Below are 19,959 nucleotides of genomic sequence, written 5' to 3'. Positions count from 1 at the left end.
AAGGCACAACGTTCATCTAAGGTAGGCACTAGGCTGGAGGGATGAACGTGCTCCTTGATGACTGAGAATAAAGGGATTACAATGCTAGTTAGGGCAACTAACTGAAATTTTTGACAAGGGCTTTCAAAGCCTTGTTGGCTTTGACCAAGCAGAGGACTGATCTGTGTTACAAAGTTAATGATATATTTCATATTTTTTTCCATTCTCCTTCAGATACAAATTGCATATGAGGTTGGTGACAGTATTAATTTGGGGCTTGAAGGCAGATCCTTTTAAATGTCCCCCCAGTGATTGTTGTTGCTGGATTAATATTTCTACATCATTTTAATAGAAAAACGACGGGCAATTCACTGTGATTCAGCTTGTGGGCATGCTGAGAGGCATCGCTGCAGGGATGAAGTACCTTTCTGACATGGGCTACGTGCATAGAGACCTTGCTGCCAGAAACATCTTAATCAACAGTAACCTTGTGTGCAAAGTGTCTGACTTTGGACTTTCCAGGGTGTTAGAAGATGATCCTGAGGCAGCCTACACCACGAGGGTAAGATCTAACAGAATGCATTTCTGACACAATAGATAAGAGACAATTAATTTTTAAAGATTTTTAAAGGAAATAGCAAAAAAGACATTCCTCTCACATAGGAAGACAGAGAGAGAAAGGAATGGTGGGGGGGGGGATAAAAAACCTGACAATTCTACTTGTTGAATATCAGCAAATTTATATATTAAACTCAAATAGAGTATTCACTTTCTGGGGCACAATAGTTCATTTTTCTTCCTACAGATACTGAAAACAAAAACTTTGGATTCAGAGTGAATACAATAATATATAAATTACTCAGAGTTTTAAATGTAAAAGAGAAAGTTAAAGAGAGAATCTCCTACATTAAAAGTAATTAATATTATATATATATGAATATCTAAGCATGTATAACATTATTGGATAACTTAAACTCTCTGCACTATAGTGTCTGCATTTATAAAACAAATACAGAAATAGCTAAACCTACCTTCTAAGGACTCACATGATATGAAATAAAAGAACTATTCCTTCAAAAAGTTTTGATTTACTGGTGGTATTTTAATGCCTAATTACTTCCCTGACATGCTATATTAACTGTTAAGCTCACATCTATGGAAAATTGGTCACTAACTCATGTTGTCATAATTAGCATAAATCAACATCCTTTTCCAGCAAAGTAATTGCTTCCTGAATCAATATGGTATGTACTCGACAATTCTTTTCTGCTGGCAAACTGTGGGTATTGGTACAACAGAATTTTCCGGTCAGTCTGTGTATTTCACTTTTTGAGTTTGAATCCCTTATTTTAATTCTAAATCTTTTCAATGTCAAGAAAACATGAAATTAGATATCCTTAATGTTCCAACTCCTTGTGAAACTAGAAATATTTTTCATTGTATCTTTTTCACTATAAGATTTGGTTAACTTTTGTTTCAATACAGAAGATCACTTCTGGCATCTCACATTCTTAAGATAGATATATTACACATTTGCTTATTTATTTCAATTTTTAAAAAATGACTTCTACTCATAGCCTAAGAATAAACTCTTTTCATAGATTATAAAGCTGTTTTTGTTTTCATTTTTTTCAGTGTTGCTTTGTGGCTCATGAATGTTTAGGGACTGTACTATACTGAAAATCAAGAGTAACTTATCTAAGCAAACAAAGCCCTCTAATCGTTAGCTTAATAAATCGATAAATTAATTGGTAGAATATCCCTCTTCCTCTAAACCTAATTATCATTGTCATTATTTGCCTTGAATGAAACCTCAATTAAGAGTTCTCTTGGGATTAGAGCTACACTTAATAAACTTAGCCTAAGCAAGAAGGAGGTTATAGAAAAGTCCATTCCCAGTATGATTGGTTGGTATCTTGGTTAAATGCATATAATAGATTTGTCAAGGTCTGTGTCAGTGTATCATGCTGGGGAGAAGGGAACGGAGGCAGAGTTCCTGAGACCCGTAAGACCTACTCCTCTGAAATGAGCTGTGAGAGCAGTTTGTGGAAAATCCATATACTGAGAGATGAGAAGATAAGGGAACTACAGATAATTGTGATGTCAGATATGATGGTCAGAGGACCAGAGGAAAAATCCTAGGCCAAAGTTTGAAGTAAATCAACAAACTATGATTTTAAGAGGAATAGTGAGAACATATTATAGATATCCCAATGACACGTGGCCATGCCTAATGATGTGATCTTATCTATGAATGTTTAATTAACAAAAGTATGTATCAGGAAAGTCTTCTTAAAGTGGTGTTACCATATATATAAAGGACAAATAATTTAAACGTAGTTTGAATAGTTCAAATCAACCTCAGCTCATGGAACAACTTCAAGCATTCCATCAAACTGTTATTTCCCTATGTCTTGAAACTTTGATTCATAAAGAGCAACTTAAGTTCCATTTTTTGCTAGTGTTAAGTTATATCCTCTCTGCAAAATGGGAAGGTATAAGTTAATCTTAATCTTTTTTATATGAAAATATTCAAAGCCTATGCATTTCCCCCTTAAATATATTTTTGCCTGTGGATGAAATGTTTGGTTTCCTGAGTTTGCCTGCAGGATATAAAAGTGTTTATTTTGTGAACTAAGAGGAAACCTACCAAACCATTTTTTTTTTTACCATTAAAAAATTCCAAACTTGATAATGTCATAAGTTTTCCCCACAATCTAATTGCCATAATTTTGAATATGGTTAAATTAAATGAGAGATCTATTTCTTAGGTGAAAATAAAAACTGTCTGTAACATAACAAACACAAACATACATTGGCAGAAAATAAGAGAAGTCAAGTCTAAAAGAAATTGCACAGTGATAGGGGACAATATAACTATACATGATTTTCACGCTTGTCTTATTAACTGTTAAACCTCTCAGGGTTGCATTCAGCAACCAAGACTTCCCGTTTATAATTCCTATGTTAAAGGAAAAACAAAAAACAAACAACAACAACAAAATACCAACAACAACAACAAAAACAATGCCCTGGGAATTTTAGTCCTTTCCTCTCTGTTAGAAAGTCATGAAAGTATACCTTATTGATTTGCTTGACTGCCCGCTTTCCCCTCATCGAGCTGCCATCATGATACTGTAATTGAGATGTGGGTCCTGTATGTGTTCCAGTAGTCAAACAGAATTTAAACCAGAAACCTTCCGGACAGCCAATTAGTAGTCAGCCTACAAGTGCTTACGGCCTGAGATATGTGAAAAGAGACTGCATGCTGTCAAACAGATTCACTTAAAAATGCTACATCTCTTTCTAGATCTTTCTAGTGAGGCAGCAATATCCTGAGATTCATTTGAAGTATGTGGTAATTCTTTTATTCTTTTTCAATTTTAGGGAGGCAAAATTCCAATCAGATGGACTGCCCCAGAAGCTATAGCTTTCCGAAAGTTTACCTCTGCCAGTGATGTCTGGAGCTATGGCATCGTGATGTGGGAGGTTGTGTCTTACGGGGAAAGACCCTACTGGGAGATGACCAATCAAGATGTAAGTATGGAACTACTCTCCTTCAAGTCTGGAATGAAGTGCTTTGTTCTCTGAGTCAGGAGGCAGAAAATTTTTCATTTCTCACAATGACAGTTGCCTAAAAAAAAAGGAAATACTTTGCTTATCCTCTGATCTGTTTTGTTGTTGTCAAAATAGCCTTTATGCAGAAATTCAGAATAAGTTAGCACAAAGGAAAGGAAGTTACTATTACATAAAAGTCAGTCCCTTGCCAGAGAGTGTTAGCTGTACTATAGTGACAATTCACTCATTTTATGTCACTCCCATTTTCAAAGATGAAGAAGGAGCCATCAGAGAATGAATACTGACAGCCAAGTTTCTATGATTTGCATTTGATAAAGGCAGCTAATACCCTAAACCAAAAGGATAAATGATATTGATTTAATAGCGATGTTCTTAGGGGATAAAAATAATAATCTAAGTTTCTTTAAATTAAAAAAATATATATATATAAGAAGAGTTGGATTGTCTATTTAATTTGTGGAAAAGCACAGATTTTTTTCTTATATAGAAAAATAATTCACACTTAGAATAACAGGAACCTGAAATTAGAGGATCTGTGAAAAACTCTTCTGTCCAAGTCCAGAGTATTATGTGATGCCTGACACATGGTTCTTTGGTCTTTGCCTTTGTAATTTTCCATTGTTACTATTCAATACAGTCCTTCCCATTTTGGATTACATTGAAATTTGATATTTGCCCTTCAAATAACAAGTATGAAAGCAACTAACATTTCCTGAACCCTAACTATGTGCCACATACTATCTTAAGTGCTTTATCAACTACCTCATTACTTCTTTCTGAAACCAGTATATGGAGCAATCTTAACTCAACAGCACACTGATTTAAAGCATTTATTTTTCCTCCAATTATTTCTTCCATCCATGCTCGGTAAAATCTCCCACTCCTATGCCTTCAGGGGTTATTAGACAGACACTACAGCTCTTCAGCTGCATTTTATTGAAACAACAGTCCCATGCCCGTAATTAAGATTCAATTTCAGATATAAAATTTCAAGTCCAGTCTAAATCAAAGTCAATGCCATATCCATTTCAAAGTGGTTTCCGCATCTACAGAGCCAGCCTGACCCTCACTACCTAGACTGGGAAGGAAGAATGGTCACGTGTTTGCTCCTCTTCCTCCTCTGTCAAAGTTTGTACCTGGATTTTTCAGAGTTGTCCTTGATGGATATGCAGAAAAGAAAGGGCAGGGTAGTTTTTATGTGTTTGCTGATGCCTCCTGTCGGTCAGATCCCCGAACACTGGCTTTCCAGTGAGGTGTGTGTCAGAGCTCTTGCACAGACTCCGAGGGAAAACCCTCGCTTTGCAGGTCACTAGAGGGTGAGAATGCATGGGACTTCCCACAGTTCCTCTCACTCGCTGTCTGCTCCCGACCTCACCGTCTCTCACCGTACAGTGCACGTGTATACATCACTGGCGGGAAACCCCTTCTGGTGGGTTGCTCGGCCATTGTTCCTTCTTTTGGGCTATGATTGCGGGCGGCTCCAGCCAGCCTGCCTTCTTCAAATCTCTCTGGGTGAGAAACCAGGGTCACACTTCAGCCTTTCCAAGAGTAATTTCACAGCATTCTTCTCTGATAGCAACACTATATTGGGCTTAATGCATTCCTACTTCTCAACAAGCCTATAGCAAGGCAGCCAACCTCCCTTTTTTGTAGTTACTACAAATTGCTACAATTGGTTTTCTTTGTGTCCCACTCAACTTGGCTTTGGGAAGGAGTGCTGACTTATAGTTCTCTAAATTTAGGAGAACATAGTATCCTTTTTAGGTTTATTATTTTGGGCTAGGGCTATGGTAAAAAAAAAAAATCACTGAACTCTTATTATATATTTGACAACTCATCAGAAAGATGCTGTTGTTATTCCTGTTTTTAAGTTAAGAAATGGATCTTAGAGAGATTAAGTGACTTTCTTAAGGTCACAAAAAATAATAATAATCGTTACACCAGAAATTTAAACAGGATTCTCTAAAATGTGTGTACCAAACTACCGCACTGTCTCTGATTGAATCAATGTCTACTTCTTCCCTTTGTTTTCAACCAATAAGCCTAGATCAGCCTTTTGAATGAGTATAAAATAGTCAACTCAATACATAAAAATTACTCTGAATTTTTAGTCTAAAGAAAGGCCACACCTATTTGCTATTTACTATTCTCCAGAAAAATGCCAAACAGTAACTTGAACTATAGCATACTTCACAGTTTGGCTTCCAACTTTTCTCAAGGATTATGTTAATGCCGTTCTCTCCTTTAACGTTTGTGAATGTATTTTATTCTACCATGTCTTCACTCAAAGACAACCTTTACCCTTTATTTGACTAGTTAACTTCTTCTCAAACTTACAATATTTTGACTTCTCATTCTGTCATTCAGAATTTTTAGTCCTTCCCAACTCTGTGTACGTTATGTATAGCCTTGTCATCTCCATTATGGGCAATTATACCTGATATAGTTGCATCTATCACAAATAAAATTATAGACCACAGTACAACATGATGTGAGGTGAACGCTCGTCAGTTTTCCTGTTGATCTTAACTGGGTGTGTGCATGTTCCTGGAGTTCGCTGGTCTACACCGGCGCACCTTTGCCTAATCCATGTGGCCTTCGTGGTTCTCTGGAGACCTGCAGACGAGCCTAGATGTGAACTCATCTGTCAAGTGCTTGAGGGGCCAGAGGGATCCCAACGGCTCCTCCTTCTGTAACGTATCTGCTGAAATCCCATTAGCCAATGCTTCAATCAAGGGATTGGTCCAGTCCCACTGTCTGTTGTGAACGGACAGTGTAAAGTTACATGAAGTCGGGCCTAGAAACAGGGAGGTACAAAGGATTTGGGACACATCTATTTTTCTGATTTTAGCCATTTGAGAGTCTTGCTATTCTACCAGTTAACTTTATTTCAAACTATTTAGAAAAATAAAAAGGAGTGCTAATATAAATGCTCAGGAAATTATAACAATAAAAAGTAAAATTTTGGCCTTGGCTGGGTTTTCCAAGAATCTGAAATCAGATAACTTTATTTCAAACTATTTAGAAAAATAAAAGGGAGTGCTAATATAAATGCTCAGGAAATTATAACAATAAAAAGTAAAATTTTGGCCTTGGCTGGGTTTTCCAAGAATCTAAATAAAGTAAATGATTATACAATTGCAGATCTTCCTAAAATGTCTGATTTTAATAAAATGTACAATAAAAGTTATATATTTTCTCACAAGTTCACACTCGTTAGTGGAATTTAATTTCTATGTAGAGCACTAAGTTTGATACCCTCAATTTCTGTCCCAATTTGTATTCAAGAAACATGACAGATCTACTGCATTTGAAAATCATGATCATTGAGTATTTCTTTGGGAAAAACATTCTCAAAGAGCAAGCTAGAAATACTGATTTGGTGTTTTGAATGCTATATCCCATAATCTCTACATTGCAGATACTACCTGATTCTAAAAAGGCATTGAAACATGAAAATATGACATTACCGTACATGCAGAATATTCTAAATCTCTCAGAGGAGACTTTCCACTATGTCAAGGAGACAGGATGCTGCAGTCAGTTTCTTTCTTTTTCTTTTTCTTTCTTTCTTTCTTTTTTTTTTTTTTTTTTGCAGTCAGTTTCTTTTGATATAGGAGCGCCTCCGTCATCACAGAGAAAAAAACATAACAACACATAATAAAAATAAGCTAGAATGACTAAGATAATTTTAATATCAGACCATGAACTCCATGAACTAAGATAATATCCTGAAGTCAGTAGAAGCTTCTTTCTTTGATAGAATACATTTTAAATGTCAACATTTTTCTGAACTTAAAATCAAGACCAAAATAAGAGATTTATTAGCATTGCATTTTTTTATTTAGTGACAGTCTTTCTCTTGTATTTATTAGGAAATGTATGAATACATAGAATATACTAAGCACATAGATTATAAAATGTTTTAAAAACTAATTTATTGGCACCTCTGTGGCTCAGTCGTTAAGTGTCTGACTTCGTTCAGCTCAGGTCATGTTCCCAGGGTCCTGGGATCAAGACCTGCATTGGGCTCTCTCTTGAGTGGGAAGCCTGCTTCCCCTCCCCCACTCCCACCCCCAGCTTGTGTTCCCTCTCTTGCTGTCGCTGTCTCTGTCAAGTGAATAAATAAAATCTTTTTAAAAAATAAAAAAAAAAAAACTCATTTATCTTTCTCAATCTTCTCATGTTAGAATTACTTGAATTACTTTTGTTCTTCTTCTTCTTCTTCTTCTTCTTCTTCTTCTTCTTCTTTTTTTTTTTTTGACATTCAGTTTTCTACTACTATTTCTGTTGGCCTAGATCTTACTCTAAGACAGCAAGAATTTTTGACCCAAAAGGATGTCAACCTACTTTGCACCGGGTGTGCTTCTCATCCTCTTCCTATTCTTTGTTGTAATTACTGATATATAGAGATATACATCTGGTATATGTATCTTTTATCACTGGACTATTTCATGGCAAAATAACTACTTTATGATAGCACACAACATGTTATAATTAACTAAAGTATGAAGAATTCACTTTTCAGGTAAATACTGAATATTACCAAGATTTGACAGTGAACAAAGTATTTGACTTTTAGCCTCAGTAAAATAGTATCTAAAATGAGTGCATTTGACAAACAAATATTGGTCTTTGAAGATAATATTAGTCTTCTAAGGATAATGCTGCCTGCCCTTAAATGAAAGTAATTATTTTAGTGACTGGTAACCTCATGTTAATTCTTATCCCTTTGGAAAATAGTGATCCATAAAGAAATGTCAATATTTAATTTCAAAAGTCCTGTATCTTGCTATTTAACAAAAACAACAACAAAAATAAGAGACAAAAATCTAGAACTGGAAGCCAGTCATTTTGGGGGTACCTGGGTGGCTCAGTGGGTTAAGCTTCTGCCTTCAGCTCAGGTCATGATCTCAGGGTCCTGGGATCGAGCCCCTCATCAGGCTCTCTGCTCAGCAGGGAGCCTGCTTCCCCCTCTCTCTGTACCTGCCTCTCTGCCTACTTGTGATCCCTCTCTCTCTGTACAAAAAAAAAAAAAAAAAAAGAAAAGAAAGCCAGTCATTTTGGAATCTATAACTCTTGGTCAGTTGTAGTGATTATAAAGGGAGTGGAGAGAATTTTTTTAACTTTATTTTAGTTTTTCAGTGTTCCAAGATTCATTGTTTATGCACCACACCCAGTGCTCCATGCAACACATGCCCTCCTTAATACCCACCACCAGGCTCACCCAACCCCCACTCTCCTCCTCTCCAAAACCCTCAGTTTGTTTCTCAGAGTCCACAGTCTATCCGTCCGATTTTCCCCAACTCCCTTCTCCTATCCTTCTCCCATTGTCCATTGTTTTACTCCTTACACTCCACAAGTAAGTGAAACCGTATGATAATTGACTTTCTCTGCTTGACTTATTTCACTCATCATAATGTCCTCCAGGCCTGTCTATGTTGATACAAAAGTTGGTATTCATCCTTTCTGATGGAGGCATAAACTCCATTGTATACATGGACCATATCTTCTTTATCCCTTTGCCTGTCAAAGAACATCTTGGTTCTTTCCACAGTTTGGTGACTGTGGCCATTGCTGCTACAAACACTGGGGTACAGGTGGCCCTTCTTTTCACTACAAAATAGAGAGAATTTTTAAGATCCCTTTAATCTCTGGAATTCTACGGATCTAAGATTGATGTGCTAAGAAAAAGACATAGTCAGCATACCTTTAATAAATATTGAAAACAGAAATAAATCCTACAAAAAACTGTTGTATCTGGAACTATTTTTATAGTATCTGACATTATTTCCAGGAATATATTCTTTTTTTTTTTTAAAGATTTTATTTATTTATTTATTTGACAGAGAGAGATCACAAGTAGACAGAGAGGCAGGCGGGGGGTGTGGGAAGCAGGGTCCCCGCTGAGCAGAGACCCCGATGCGGGACTCGATCCCAGGACCCTGAGATCACAACCCGAGCCAAAGGCAGCGGCTTAACCCACTGAGCCACCCAGGTGCCCCTCCAGGAATATATTCTTAAACTTTAGTCACTTCTGAAGAGCATCATGTCTCACAGTAACAAAATAACTCATAAGTGAGATTTCAAGTAAATACCTAATAACATAAGCGCTCGCAACCTAGGTAGAACTTAGTTCATCAAAACACAAAAATCTGATTCCATGGGGTAAGATCCATAACTCTCCCATATTATTTCCTTGGGAAATAATTCCAATGATGTGACTCCTCACCCGGATAGGAAGATCACAGATTTGCTTGCCAGGAAGATTTCAGTGTAAATCTTGCCACTGCTGCTTCTTGGCTGTAAAGATGGGCAATTACTTAACCTTCTGGAGTCTCAAGTGTTTCATCTATAAGATGTGTATAATAATGTCTATCTTGCAAATATATGGTAACAATAAATGCAGATAATACATGTACAGTTTGTATTATGGTACCTATGATATAATACCTGGGCCAGTCTAAGTCCTGCAAGAAGCCTATGCCAAGAAGGAATTCGATATACATTAGTACCATGAAAGAGCAATTCTTGTAAGGAAGAGGGATGAAGGATAGCTGGGAGAGGTGTTAGACTGTGGCAATATTGCCTGTCACGGGAATCACATAGAAATGAGCCTATCTTATTATCGCTGCCATGCTCAATAACTGACTGGAAGTAACCTGTGCAGAGCTTGGCATTGGTGTAAATGTGATGATGGCTTTGCAATGTTTAGGGCTGAGGGTTGTTGATCAATTGCCGTGTAGCAACTAAAGATCTGAGAGACAAATTTTCATGATTGCTAGGTTCTGCACCCTTTGCAGCACAGACCTACTTCCCCAGCCAAGTTCAGGGTGCATCTGTTTCATGGGTCCGTGGATTCTGAAACTTCCTGAGGGGAAACTCAGAAGAGGCCCGTTATGGAATCACTGTAGTCCCTGTGGTTCAGTTGATCTCAGGACCTCAGGTCCTTTGCCTCTCCTTCCTCTACTCTCCAGTCTGGATTCCCCTCATTTATCAATCTGGCAGGTCATCGTGGCTGAACTGATAGCCTGAATACATCTTTAATTCTTGGGGGTTAGCATTTTCAGGCCACAGTTGTTACAAAAGAGTAACAAGAAGCCCCAGGTGTATCAGCTGGGTTCCACAGGTATTTTCCCCTGCCGCAATTGTGTGAAATCAGCTTAAATGCCCCATGGATGAACATATTGTGAACTATGTGTAGTGGCTGCAGCTAGCAAATTTTCAGAATGAGATCATGTTGATAGTTGCACTTGACATGGAAGGAGTCTTCATACCACATAAACAAGAAAATGTTACAAATATGTTGCCCCTCCCAACCCCCAAGGAGAACCAGCTGTTAATTATTTACCAGCGCATCAGTGAGTATGTGATACTCTCACATATTCTTTACTAGGAAGTCCATGCCCTCGTTGAGCGATATGCTGTGTGGGATTCAGTGTTTGTGGATCAAGCATTGTAAAGCTTGTAATGCTGGCTGAGCCTCTGTGAGCGGCGGAAGCAAACTGTGCCCAGAATGGGTATATATATATGACAGGACAAAACCACTGACCCTGAGATGAAAAAATGGGTCCAGTGGAGTCAGCTTGCTGCAAGTGAATAGTGTCATATTGGGTACTCAGTATTGAAGTTTTATGTATTAAGAGAAGCAGCATTTTTAAAAAGATTTTATTTGTTGATTCGTGAGAGAGAGAGACAGATAGTGACAGAGATAGTGAGAAAAAGAGCACAAGCAGGGAGGAGAAGGAGAAGCAGGCTCCTGCTGAGCAGAGAGCCTGACCCAGGACTCCATCCCCGGACCCTGGGATCAAGACCTGAGCCGAAGGCAGACGCTTAACCGTCTGAGCCACCCCCCGGGCCCCAAGAAACAGCATTCTTAAAATTGTGTTCAGACTGTCGATTTACACAATGCCAAGGAAATGCATAGTTTAATACTTCAGATTTGGGATGCCTGGGTAGCTCAGTCGGTTAAGTACCTGCCTTCGGCTCAGGTCACGATCCAAGGGTCCTGGGACTGAGTCCCGCATCAGGCTCTCTGCTCAGCGGGGAACCTGCTGCTCCCCCTGCCTGTGTGCTCTCTCTCTTTGACAAATAAATAAATAAAATCTTAAAAAAAAGTACTTCAGATGTAGTGCATATGAACTGGTGCCAGGTGGTCAAACTTCTGGTTGTCTTTTTTTCTTTTTTCTGTTTCTTTCCTTTGTCTATCTCAACCATCCACATTAACACATGTAGTAGCAATAAGAAAGTCAATTGAGATTATGATTCACTTGATTATACGTTATAAACTTTATGATAAAATAAAAAGCCTAAATTGCACTTTGATAGATTTCAAGCATTTCACTATCAGAGTACACATGCCATTCATTTCTCTCCCAAACTATGAAGGAAACAGTAATTAAAAATGAAAAAAAAAATCAGTGTGTCTAAATATAAAATCTAAAGTTATAGTTTAAATGTACTTTGAAGATAAATTCTAAAGATAAATGTAGAATTAAATTCAGTGACCTAATTTCCTAGACCAAGTACTTAAGTTAACTTAGAGACATGATATTATATTTCTATATATAAATTTACCTGAAAATAAAATTAAGTAATATATTCTGGAAATAATGTCTCAATCAAATAACTTATAAAATTCCTGTAAAACTAATGACTTGGTTTAATTTATTCATTTCATAGTCACATATGAAGACTAGCTCCTCAGTGGAGGAAAGACAATATTTAAAAAATGTAGGTGCTAAAGAAAAAATAGAGCTTATTGATAGCAGCTTTGGGAAAAAATTCATTATAAAATAAACCAGGTTTTAAGTAAGTAAAAAGCACTGTTCTCACTGCATAGTGTAATATTTCATGACTTAAACTATATTAATACGTTTTATTTTGGTACATATATGTTATTAAAGATAATAGCCACTGACATCAGCAATGAGAAGTCTTATAATAAGCAAATTAATAAAAAGTGAATGTCCCTCAATATGTAAGTTCAAATGGTACTTTTAATTTTTCATTTTTGCTCTTTTATTTGCTCACCAAACAGAATAATTATTTTCTCAAAATTTATTTAGACTTTTTTTCTTTTGTAGTTAGTATCTATTTCTCATGAATCTTTTTTTAAATCATTTTATTTTTCAATATTTATGAACTTTTTACACATTAGGTAGGCCAATGATATGTTACCATTTTTGTAATAGTTTCTACCATGGTTTACATTTTAATCTTTTATATTGTTTTTGAATTAACTAAGGTGGTAGGTGACTCTCAGGAATTTTGCTCATAGTTATTCAGTTATTTATCTGACCATTTGTTTTTGGAGTGCTGGAGTACTTTTTATTCCTCTGCCTGAACTTAACTATTTGGACTTCTCAGAAACTTTCATTGTATGCCCTTCCCAGGGAGATATATGCCAGGTCTGACTTCAACTTGTGACCACGTGAGGATGACTTTCACATTTACATTATCATATCTAATATTTCCTGCACCCTAGCCAGATTCCTGCAAATTGCCATCTGGGTGTTGCCACTCACCCCAAATAAAACAAGCCCCAAATTATACTGGTCATCATTCTCTACCCCCATAAATGTGTTTGCCTAAAGAAAAGAGCAACAGGGGTGCCTGGGTGGCTCAGTGGATTAAGCCGCTGCCTTCGGCTCAGGTCATGATCTCAGGGTCCTGGGATCGAGCCCCGCATCGGGCTCTCTGCTCGGCAGGGAGCCTGCCTTCCCCCTCTCTCTCTGCCTGCCTCTCTGCCTACTTGTGATCTCTGTCTGTCAAATAAATAAATAAAATCTTTAAAAAAAAAAAATAAAAAAAAATAAAAAAAAAAATAAAAAAAAAAAAAAAAAAGAGCAACAGCCATCCCGTTTGAGAAGTCTGAACTTGCTTTATCTCAGATACATTCTCTCCTCCCCCTCTACCTCTGTGTCATAAATGTCCCTTAAACACGCCATGTCATCTTTTTTCCATGCTTTTGTTCAAATACCATTTCCTTTATCATTGAGAGACTGGTTTCTTCCCAATCTTTCAAAAGGGTTTCTGTAAATTTCCTATTCTAATTATATATATATATGTATACACACACACACACACACACACACACACACGTATTTGTCAGGTCAACTCTAAAATCTTTGTAAAAAATGCAATTAGCTTTAATTGTTAAGGAAATATTCACAATAGGATTTTGAGAAATGTGTTTATTATTGTTGGCTTTAGTAGCACTTAAATATTTAAATTTTCTAGAATGAAACTTATATTATGTTCAGAAGCATAAATGAATTTCTTCCTTAGTGAGACATTTTGATGGTAGCAGCAACATTATGAATGTTTTCGATAAAACAATTTCACAATCAGACCAATACTCATATGCGCGGTTTTATTTAAGATCAGTGATGTTTATAATACCTGTGCTACTTAGGCAGTCTTTCCAAATTCCTGACAGAAATCAGTAGATGATAATAAACAGACAGACTTTGACATTATTAAATGATATATGAGACAGTTATGCTAATTTAGCCTTGACTTATCCATCATTTACCATCCGAAAGTCTCTTTTAAAGTAAAATTGCAGTTCCATTACTTTAAAAAATATGTATCTGCCCATAATTTGTCGTTAAAAAGGCATTCACTTTTCAGAAAAATCACTAATAAATGTAATCCCTGTTTGATTCCAGAAGGCAAGGATAAATCAAACATGAACATTATTTTTATGTCAATTAATTTTACCAATCGCCCTTCATCAAGATTTTATGTTAAAAATGATCACCATTTCTTTTCCTTAGGATATGTGAAGAAAACCTGTTGTTTTACATTGTGATGACATATTTACTTTTTTATGTTGCTCTGTAGCAAATGGAAGTAACCGGGGATTTGAAAGACAGTGATGCTGGTTATTACTGCAAACGTAAACCCAAGAAAGGACGAACGTTGGATAGTAGGAAATGTCTCAAGCTGCTCTGTACTGAATTTGTGGTGTTGAGGATGGTTCTTTTTGCTTTCCACAGGTGATTAAAGCGGTGGAGGAAGGCTACCGTCTGCCAAGCCCCATGGACTGTCCTGCTGCTCTCTACCAGTTAATGCTGGATTGCTGGCAGAAGGACCGAAATAGCAGGCCCAAGTTTGATGAGATCGTCAACATGCTGGATAAGCTGATACGGAACCCAAGTAGCTTGAAGACGCTGGTTAATGCATCAAGCAGGTAGGAAGCCAGACTGGAGAGATTTTCTTAATGTAGTTCATTCACGCTGATGCCATCAACATTAAACCAATAAAATCATTTTTATGGATGCTAATCTGTGGAGCTGTGGGACACGAATTTATCTAAATACAGTTTTTGCGTAGTGTTATTCTCTTACAATAAAATATTATTATTAAATAATTTAAATAATTAAAAACGTCGATGCCTAATCTAACAGTGAAAATGCCAGTTTTAACAAAATGTTGACTGTAGCCAAGTTCAGGTACATTTAAAAAAAAAGTCAATGAGAGGTGCCGGGGTGTCACAGTTGGTTAAGCATCAGACTCCCCACGGACTCAGGTGGTGATCTCAGGGTCATGAGATCAAGCCCCAGGTCGGGCTCCCTATTGATCAGGGAGTCTGCTTGGGATTTTCTCTCCCTCTCCCTCTGCCTGTCCCACTTGTGTGCTCTCTCTCTCTCTCTCTCTCTCAAATAAATAAATAATCTTAAAAAATATTTTTAAAAAGCCCAAATGTGTGTACTTTGATGTGTTTTGGATCTCACACAGGTGTGTATAGGGCAAAATAAGATTATGAGATCACACAGAAAAGCCAAATAAGCACAAATAAGCATCTCGTAAACCAGAGGTATCTAACAATAATTACTCTTTGATTTCTTTATAACAGATTTTAAAGTCTGTCATATTTTATGAACAATGACAACTCCTTTAGAGATTCTTTGCTTGTATTTGGTTGTATACAGATATTTGGCTAATCATCCACTGTGAAGTTGCAACAAGACTTGAAGCTGATAAATGAGTAATTTGTGGAAAAAGATTGGTATGAACAAATGAGCATTTTAAAAAAATTCTGAATGCACATGGATACATTTAAATAATCCTGCATATTTATAAAACATGCTTTTCTTTTTAGCCTGATTAATTACATAATTATCCCTTAAAAAATTGATTCTGTACTTTTAAAAAAATTGCCAGATTGTTATTTTCACTATATTTGAGGCAGTTTTTAATTTTTACAAGAAGTGTGACCAAATTGGCTGCCTATTAGTGTGAACTAAATGAGAAATAATTTGTTGATAACGTTGCTTAAGTCCTATGATTCCGACATAACATTTGCTTACTAGGCAAAAAGTCATTTTTAAATACAAATGAGAAATGAATCTTCAACTTCTGTTCAAGCATCATTAACGTTCTGTAGTAGCAAGTGGTGAATTTCTCTTCTTAGCAGTTATTCCTTATGTTGTTCCTGAAATATCTGCTTTTTAATTATTTATTATCACGTAAACACTAAGAATTTCTTTCATCTACTTATTTGAATTATGTTGTCACAAACAGACATAAAGAAAGGAAACCATAAAAAGACATTAGATGTTCTAGATTGCATTAGTTTATATTGGTAACATTATAAATTAGGAGCAGTTTAAGAATCTCCAAAAAATTTTCATATTTTTTGTGTGCAATATATAGAATGAGCTAGCTAGGTTTCATTTAAACAGATTTGGCTTTAGACTATGCCATTTACTAGCCACCTTTTTTCAGGCATCTACAATCTTGATTCTAAAAGGTGTTAGTCCTTGTTCATTGTCTTTTCCTTTATTCTCATCCATGTCAAAAACGTGGTGATTTCTGTAAACATGCAGACGACGTTTGAATATCTCTCAATACGCTGAAATGTTCTCTTTCAATGATTTTGGTCTCTGTCCTACCTTGAACTCTCCTTCTAATAGTCATGTTCTAGAATTTGCTATTACTAAAATTTGCAACTCTTTCATAACTTCAATTTCAGGGTCCTACTTTCCAAATATTTCTTCCTGTATTTCTATCTTCATCACATCTTTGACTCCCACTGCTTAAAGGCTACAAATCACAGGATACCCATTTATTCGTCCAGATAGTCACGTGTCCATGTTGTGTCATGCTGTGGAACTAGGTGCTGATTATACAGCTTTGAGCAACGCACTATTGGAGGAGGGAGATATTGAACAAAATAAAAACATTAAAGAACAACTTTGGTTTTGCAGTAGAGAGTAAGAATAGAATTGGGGAGGGTAACTCTGAGGCTAGAGTAGTTGTGCAGGTAAGACATGTCTTGCTACTGAAGTGGCAACAAATGAGATAGAGAGGAGTGGTCAGATGTGCAATATATTGGAGGTAGAATGGATAGTTCACGTAACGGTGGATTGTGAGGAGACTGAGGACAAGGGATGAGTGAACTGTTGGATCATTTACTAGAGTTGGGAAGACTTCATGGGGAAGGGATGTGAAAAAGATGAGAAGTGTGGTTTCAGACATGTTGAGGGGATATTCCCACGAGAAATACGGAGGTATGAAGTAGCGGTATGAATACGTGAGAAACGTAGGCTGAAGGTAAAAATTAGAGAAAAATAGATGCTACGTGAAGCATAAAAGTGGGTAAAATTGCCTAGAATGGAATTCTAGCCTCAGTAGAGAAGATATAGGGCCAAGTCCTAGGTGCCTCCAATTTTTAAAGTCAGAAAAAGGGGTAACAGGCATTTATTACTGTAAATTAACAAGTACCCTTATGTGAGAGCATAAAGTTGAAGGATAAATAACTTCTGAGCTTCCTGGAAAATTAGCATAAATGAACTTGAGTTTCTCTAGCAAAGTCTAGGAGCAATTGGCTTTACACAAATTACCCTTCATATCTAATTTTGGCAGCATTTTCTGTATTATTTTTACAAACAAAAAACAATAATGAGAAGTAAAATCTAAATCACCACATGGAATTTTTAGCTAATGTTTCATATCACAGAACACTTGCTTCTTAAGCCATTGTAAGTTTTCATTGACTACAGGTAGAAAAAAAATCTGAATTTTCTGCTCTATATTTTGAATAATTTTCTTCCATGTTAGTATATTTTTCCCTATAAATATAAACACAAAACTCTATTGATTGTGTGCTAATATCACAATTCGTTATAAAAGAGTTAAAGTGTTACTTTTAATATTGCTATTTTCTGTGTTTTAGGGTATCTAATTTATTGGCAGAACATAGCCCACTGGGATCTGGGGCCTACAGATCAGTAGGTGAATGGCTAGAAGCAATCAAAATGGGCCGGTATACAGAGATTTTCATGGAAAATGGATACAGTTCAATGGACGCTGTGGCTCAGGTGACCTTGGAGTGAGTAATTTTTCTGATAATTTTTACATAATTGCTGGGGCGAGAAAAATTGTTCAGAATCCAATCTGGATGAGGTCAAGGGAAATCAGTTAACCTTTGTCCGTGTGTGACAGCTTTCAAAGAAGCCTCTTCTGTTTTAGCCTGTATTGTTAACAACTGCATGGTTAATGCTACTTGTGGCCAGTATCTTTGCTTCTTTGCTTCAAACAAATTACATTTGAATATTGGAATAATTGGAATAACAGCTCCTTGGCAAAATACTGGCGTTTTGTGTTGTGGAAAAGATGTTTTTTTGACAAAGTTTTTATACTGGTACTTATGTGATATGAATGTAATTACAAAACAAACTGTAAGCACAATTGGTGTGGCTAGTCCTACGTAACGACCAAACATTTTCTTAAAATTTGGCTATGATGCATATCTGGGTAGCAACAGCTCAAACGAAGCTTCCCAGGCAGGAATCTCATCTAATCTCTAACTGGTGCACCTTAATTCTTGCAATACAAGGATGTATTAGATTCTGCCTCTGATTTGTTATTTGGTACAATCTCAGTGGAACCAATTGTGCCCTTTTCTGTTTGCACGTTTAAGATAACATTTATCAAATCTTATAAATAAAAATCACTAGACTTAAATATCAAATTCTTTAAGGTTGTAAGTTGTTTGTATTTTATTATATACTCTGTATGTGTAATTGTTTTAGCCTAAAATTTGTTATTTGTGAAAATTATCTGTTGGTATGGTGGTGCCATCCGGCTGACATTAACACGAATAATGTTTTAACCTGTGAATATAATAACTTACTTTAAATTACCTATAGATTCAAAGGTTAAAATATTGTTGTAAGGATTAGGACATGGTAGAACATTCTAAAGCACTGAACCACAGTCCTTATTCCATTACTTCATATAATATGAACACTGAGCAATTGTCTCTCACCATTTCTACTCTGGCATTCTTTTCTTCATTGAATTCACGGTCCATCCACACGAAAGGTAACAGGGTACCATCATTTGTCACCAGATAATGTCACATTCTCAGCCTTTCTCTTCCTCCTACCTGTAACTATGGGACCTAAACTCACTACTCAGCATGCTCTCTCAATTTGCTGAATTTCATCCCCACCATCACCTCCAAATTGTATCTATTTGATGACACATATGCTTTGCCCATTATTTCTTTGAATGCTCAAAGAACTCATTCGTGCTATATTTAAAATAGTAAATAGTAAACAGAAAATTTTGCTGATAATTTAAAACTATTTTTACATGATTGCTATTTAATTTTTCAGTAAAAATGGTCATTTTAATTTATTAAAGTCATTTGTCATTTTATATTAAAATGATACTGTAGGTATTCTACCCAATGTCAGATTACTTGTAAATATATAATAAAATTATTTGCATTAAGTGATGTCTCTCTTTTTATTAAAATAGCACATATACCTATATATGTATATATTTACATCCACTATTTTTTGCTTCTCCCTTCACAGAATTGTTTTAAACACAAATAATGGTTTTTGCATTAACTATCTCTCTTTTACTTTATCTCTTTGGGGCCCCAAATATGTTGACTATTTTAACTAACGTTATTTTAGCGTTTCATTTTTTACTGCTTTTAATTATTTTCTCTTGACTTACTGCTGACTCCTTTCTCCCCAAAGTCTCTCCGTTTTGTATGTTTTATTTCAAGACTTAATAGCCTTCTATTATCTTCTAATTATGGTTCTCCACCCCATTTCTCTTCTCTAGTAGTTTTTATCTGATCAGTTTTTCTCTACTTGGTTCAGCTTCTTCTCTTTGTCTCTATTGCTTTGGTATCCTGTTGCCTCTTGTTATATTGCCTCCTTTCAGATATTTTGTCTTTTAATTTATTTACCTTAACTGGAATAGTAAAGTGAAATTAGGACACTCGCTAACATCATCCTGTTCAGAGATACTGGTCTCCATGTGTCCGTTGCTTCAGGTTCCTGGGCAGATACTTGCCCATTCCTTACTGGAAACTGAGCCAGCAAACCTCAAATCCGGTGAAGTTGATTTCTAGCAGCTTTAAATATA

The 19,959-nt window shown here is 36.2% G+C and overlaps 1 protein-coding gene across 10 annotated transcripts in view; it reads left to right on the top strand.

Moving 5' to 3' along the window:
* Nucleotides 1-19,959, top strand: part of EPHA5 (EPH receptor A5) — a gene marked incomplete at both ends in the record, with an annotated part of 340,499 nt that overhangs the window by 314,317 nt on the left and 6,223 nt on the right. For 8 of the 10 annotated variants that reach the window (XM_080797649.1, XM_080797650.1, XM_080797657.1 and 5 more), the window contains 4 exons: nt 332-541; nt 3,367-3,516; nt 14,562-14,755; nt 17,744-17,899. In XM_080797649.1, the coding sequence (XP_080653775.1) occupies nt 332-541; nt 3,367-3,516; nt 14,562-14,755; nt 17,744-17,899 (710 nt within the window). Of the gene's footprint in view, nt 1-331; nt 542-3,366; nt 3,517-14,561; nt 14,756-17,743; nt 17,904-19,959 lie in introns of those variants that run through there. The other 2 variants (XM_080797651.1, XM_080797658.1) reach the window with 1 other exon arrangement.

Source organism: Martes martes (assembly GCF_963455335.1).
Source record: "Martes martes genome assembly, chromosome: 2".
Classification (NCBI taxonomy): Eukaryota; Metazoa; Chordata; class Mammalia; order Carnivora; family Mustelidae; genus Martes; species Martes martes.
Note: the sequence above shows the minus strand (reverse complement) of the source record. Positions and strands in the feature narration are given on the sequence as shown.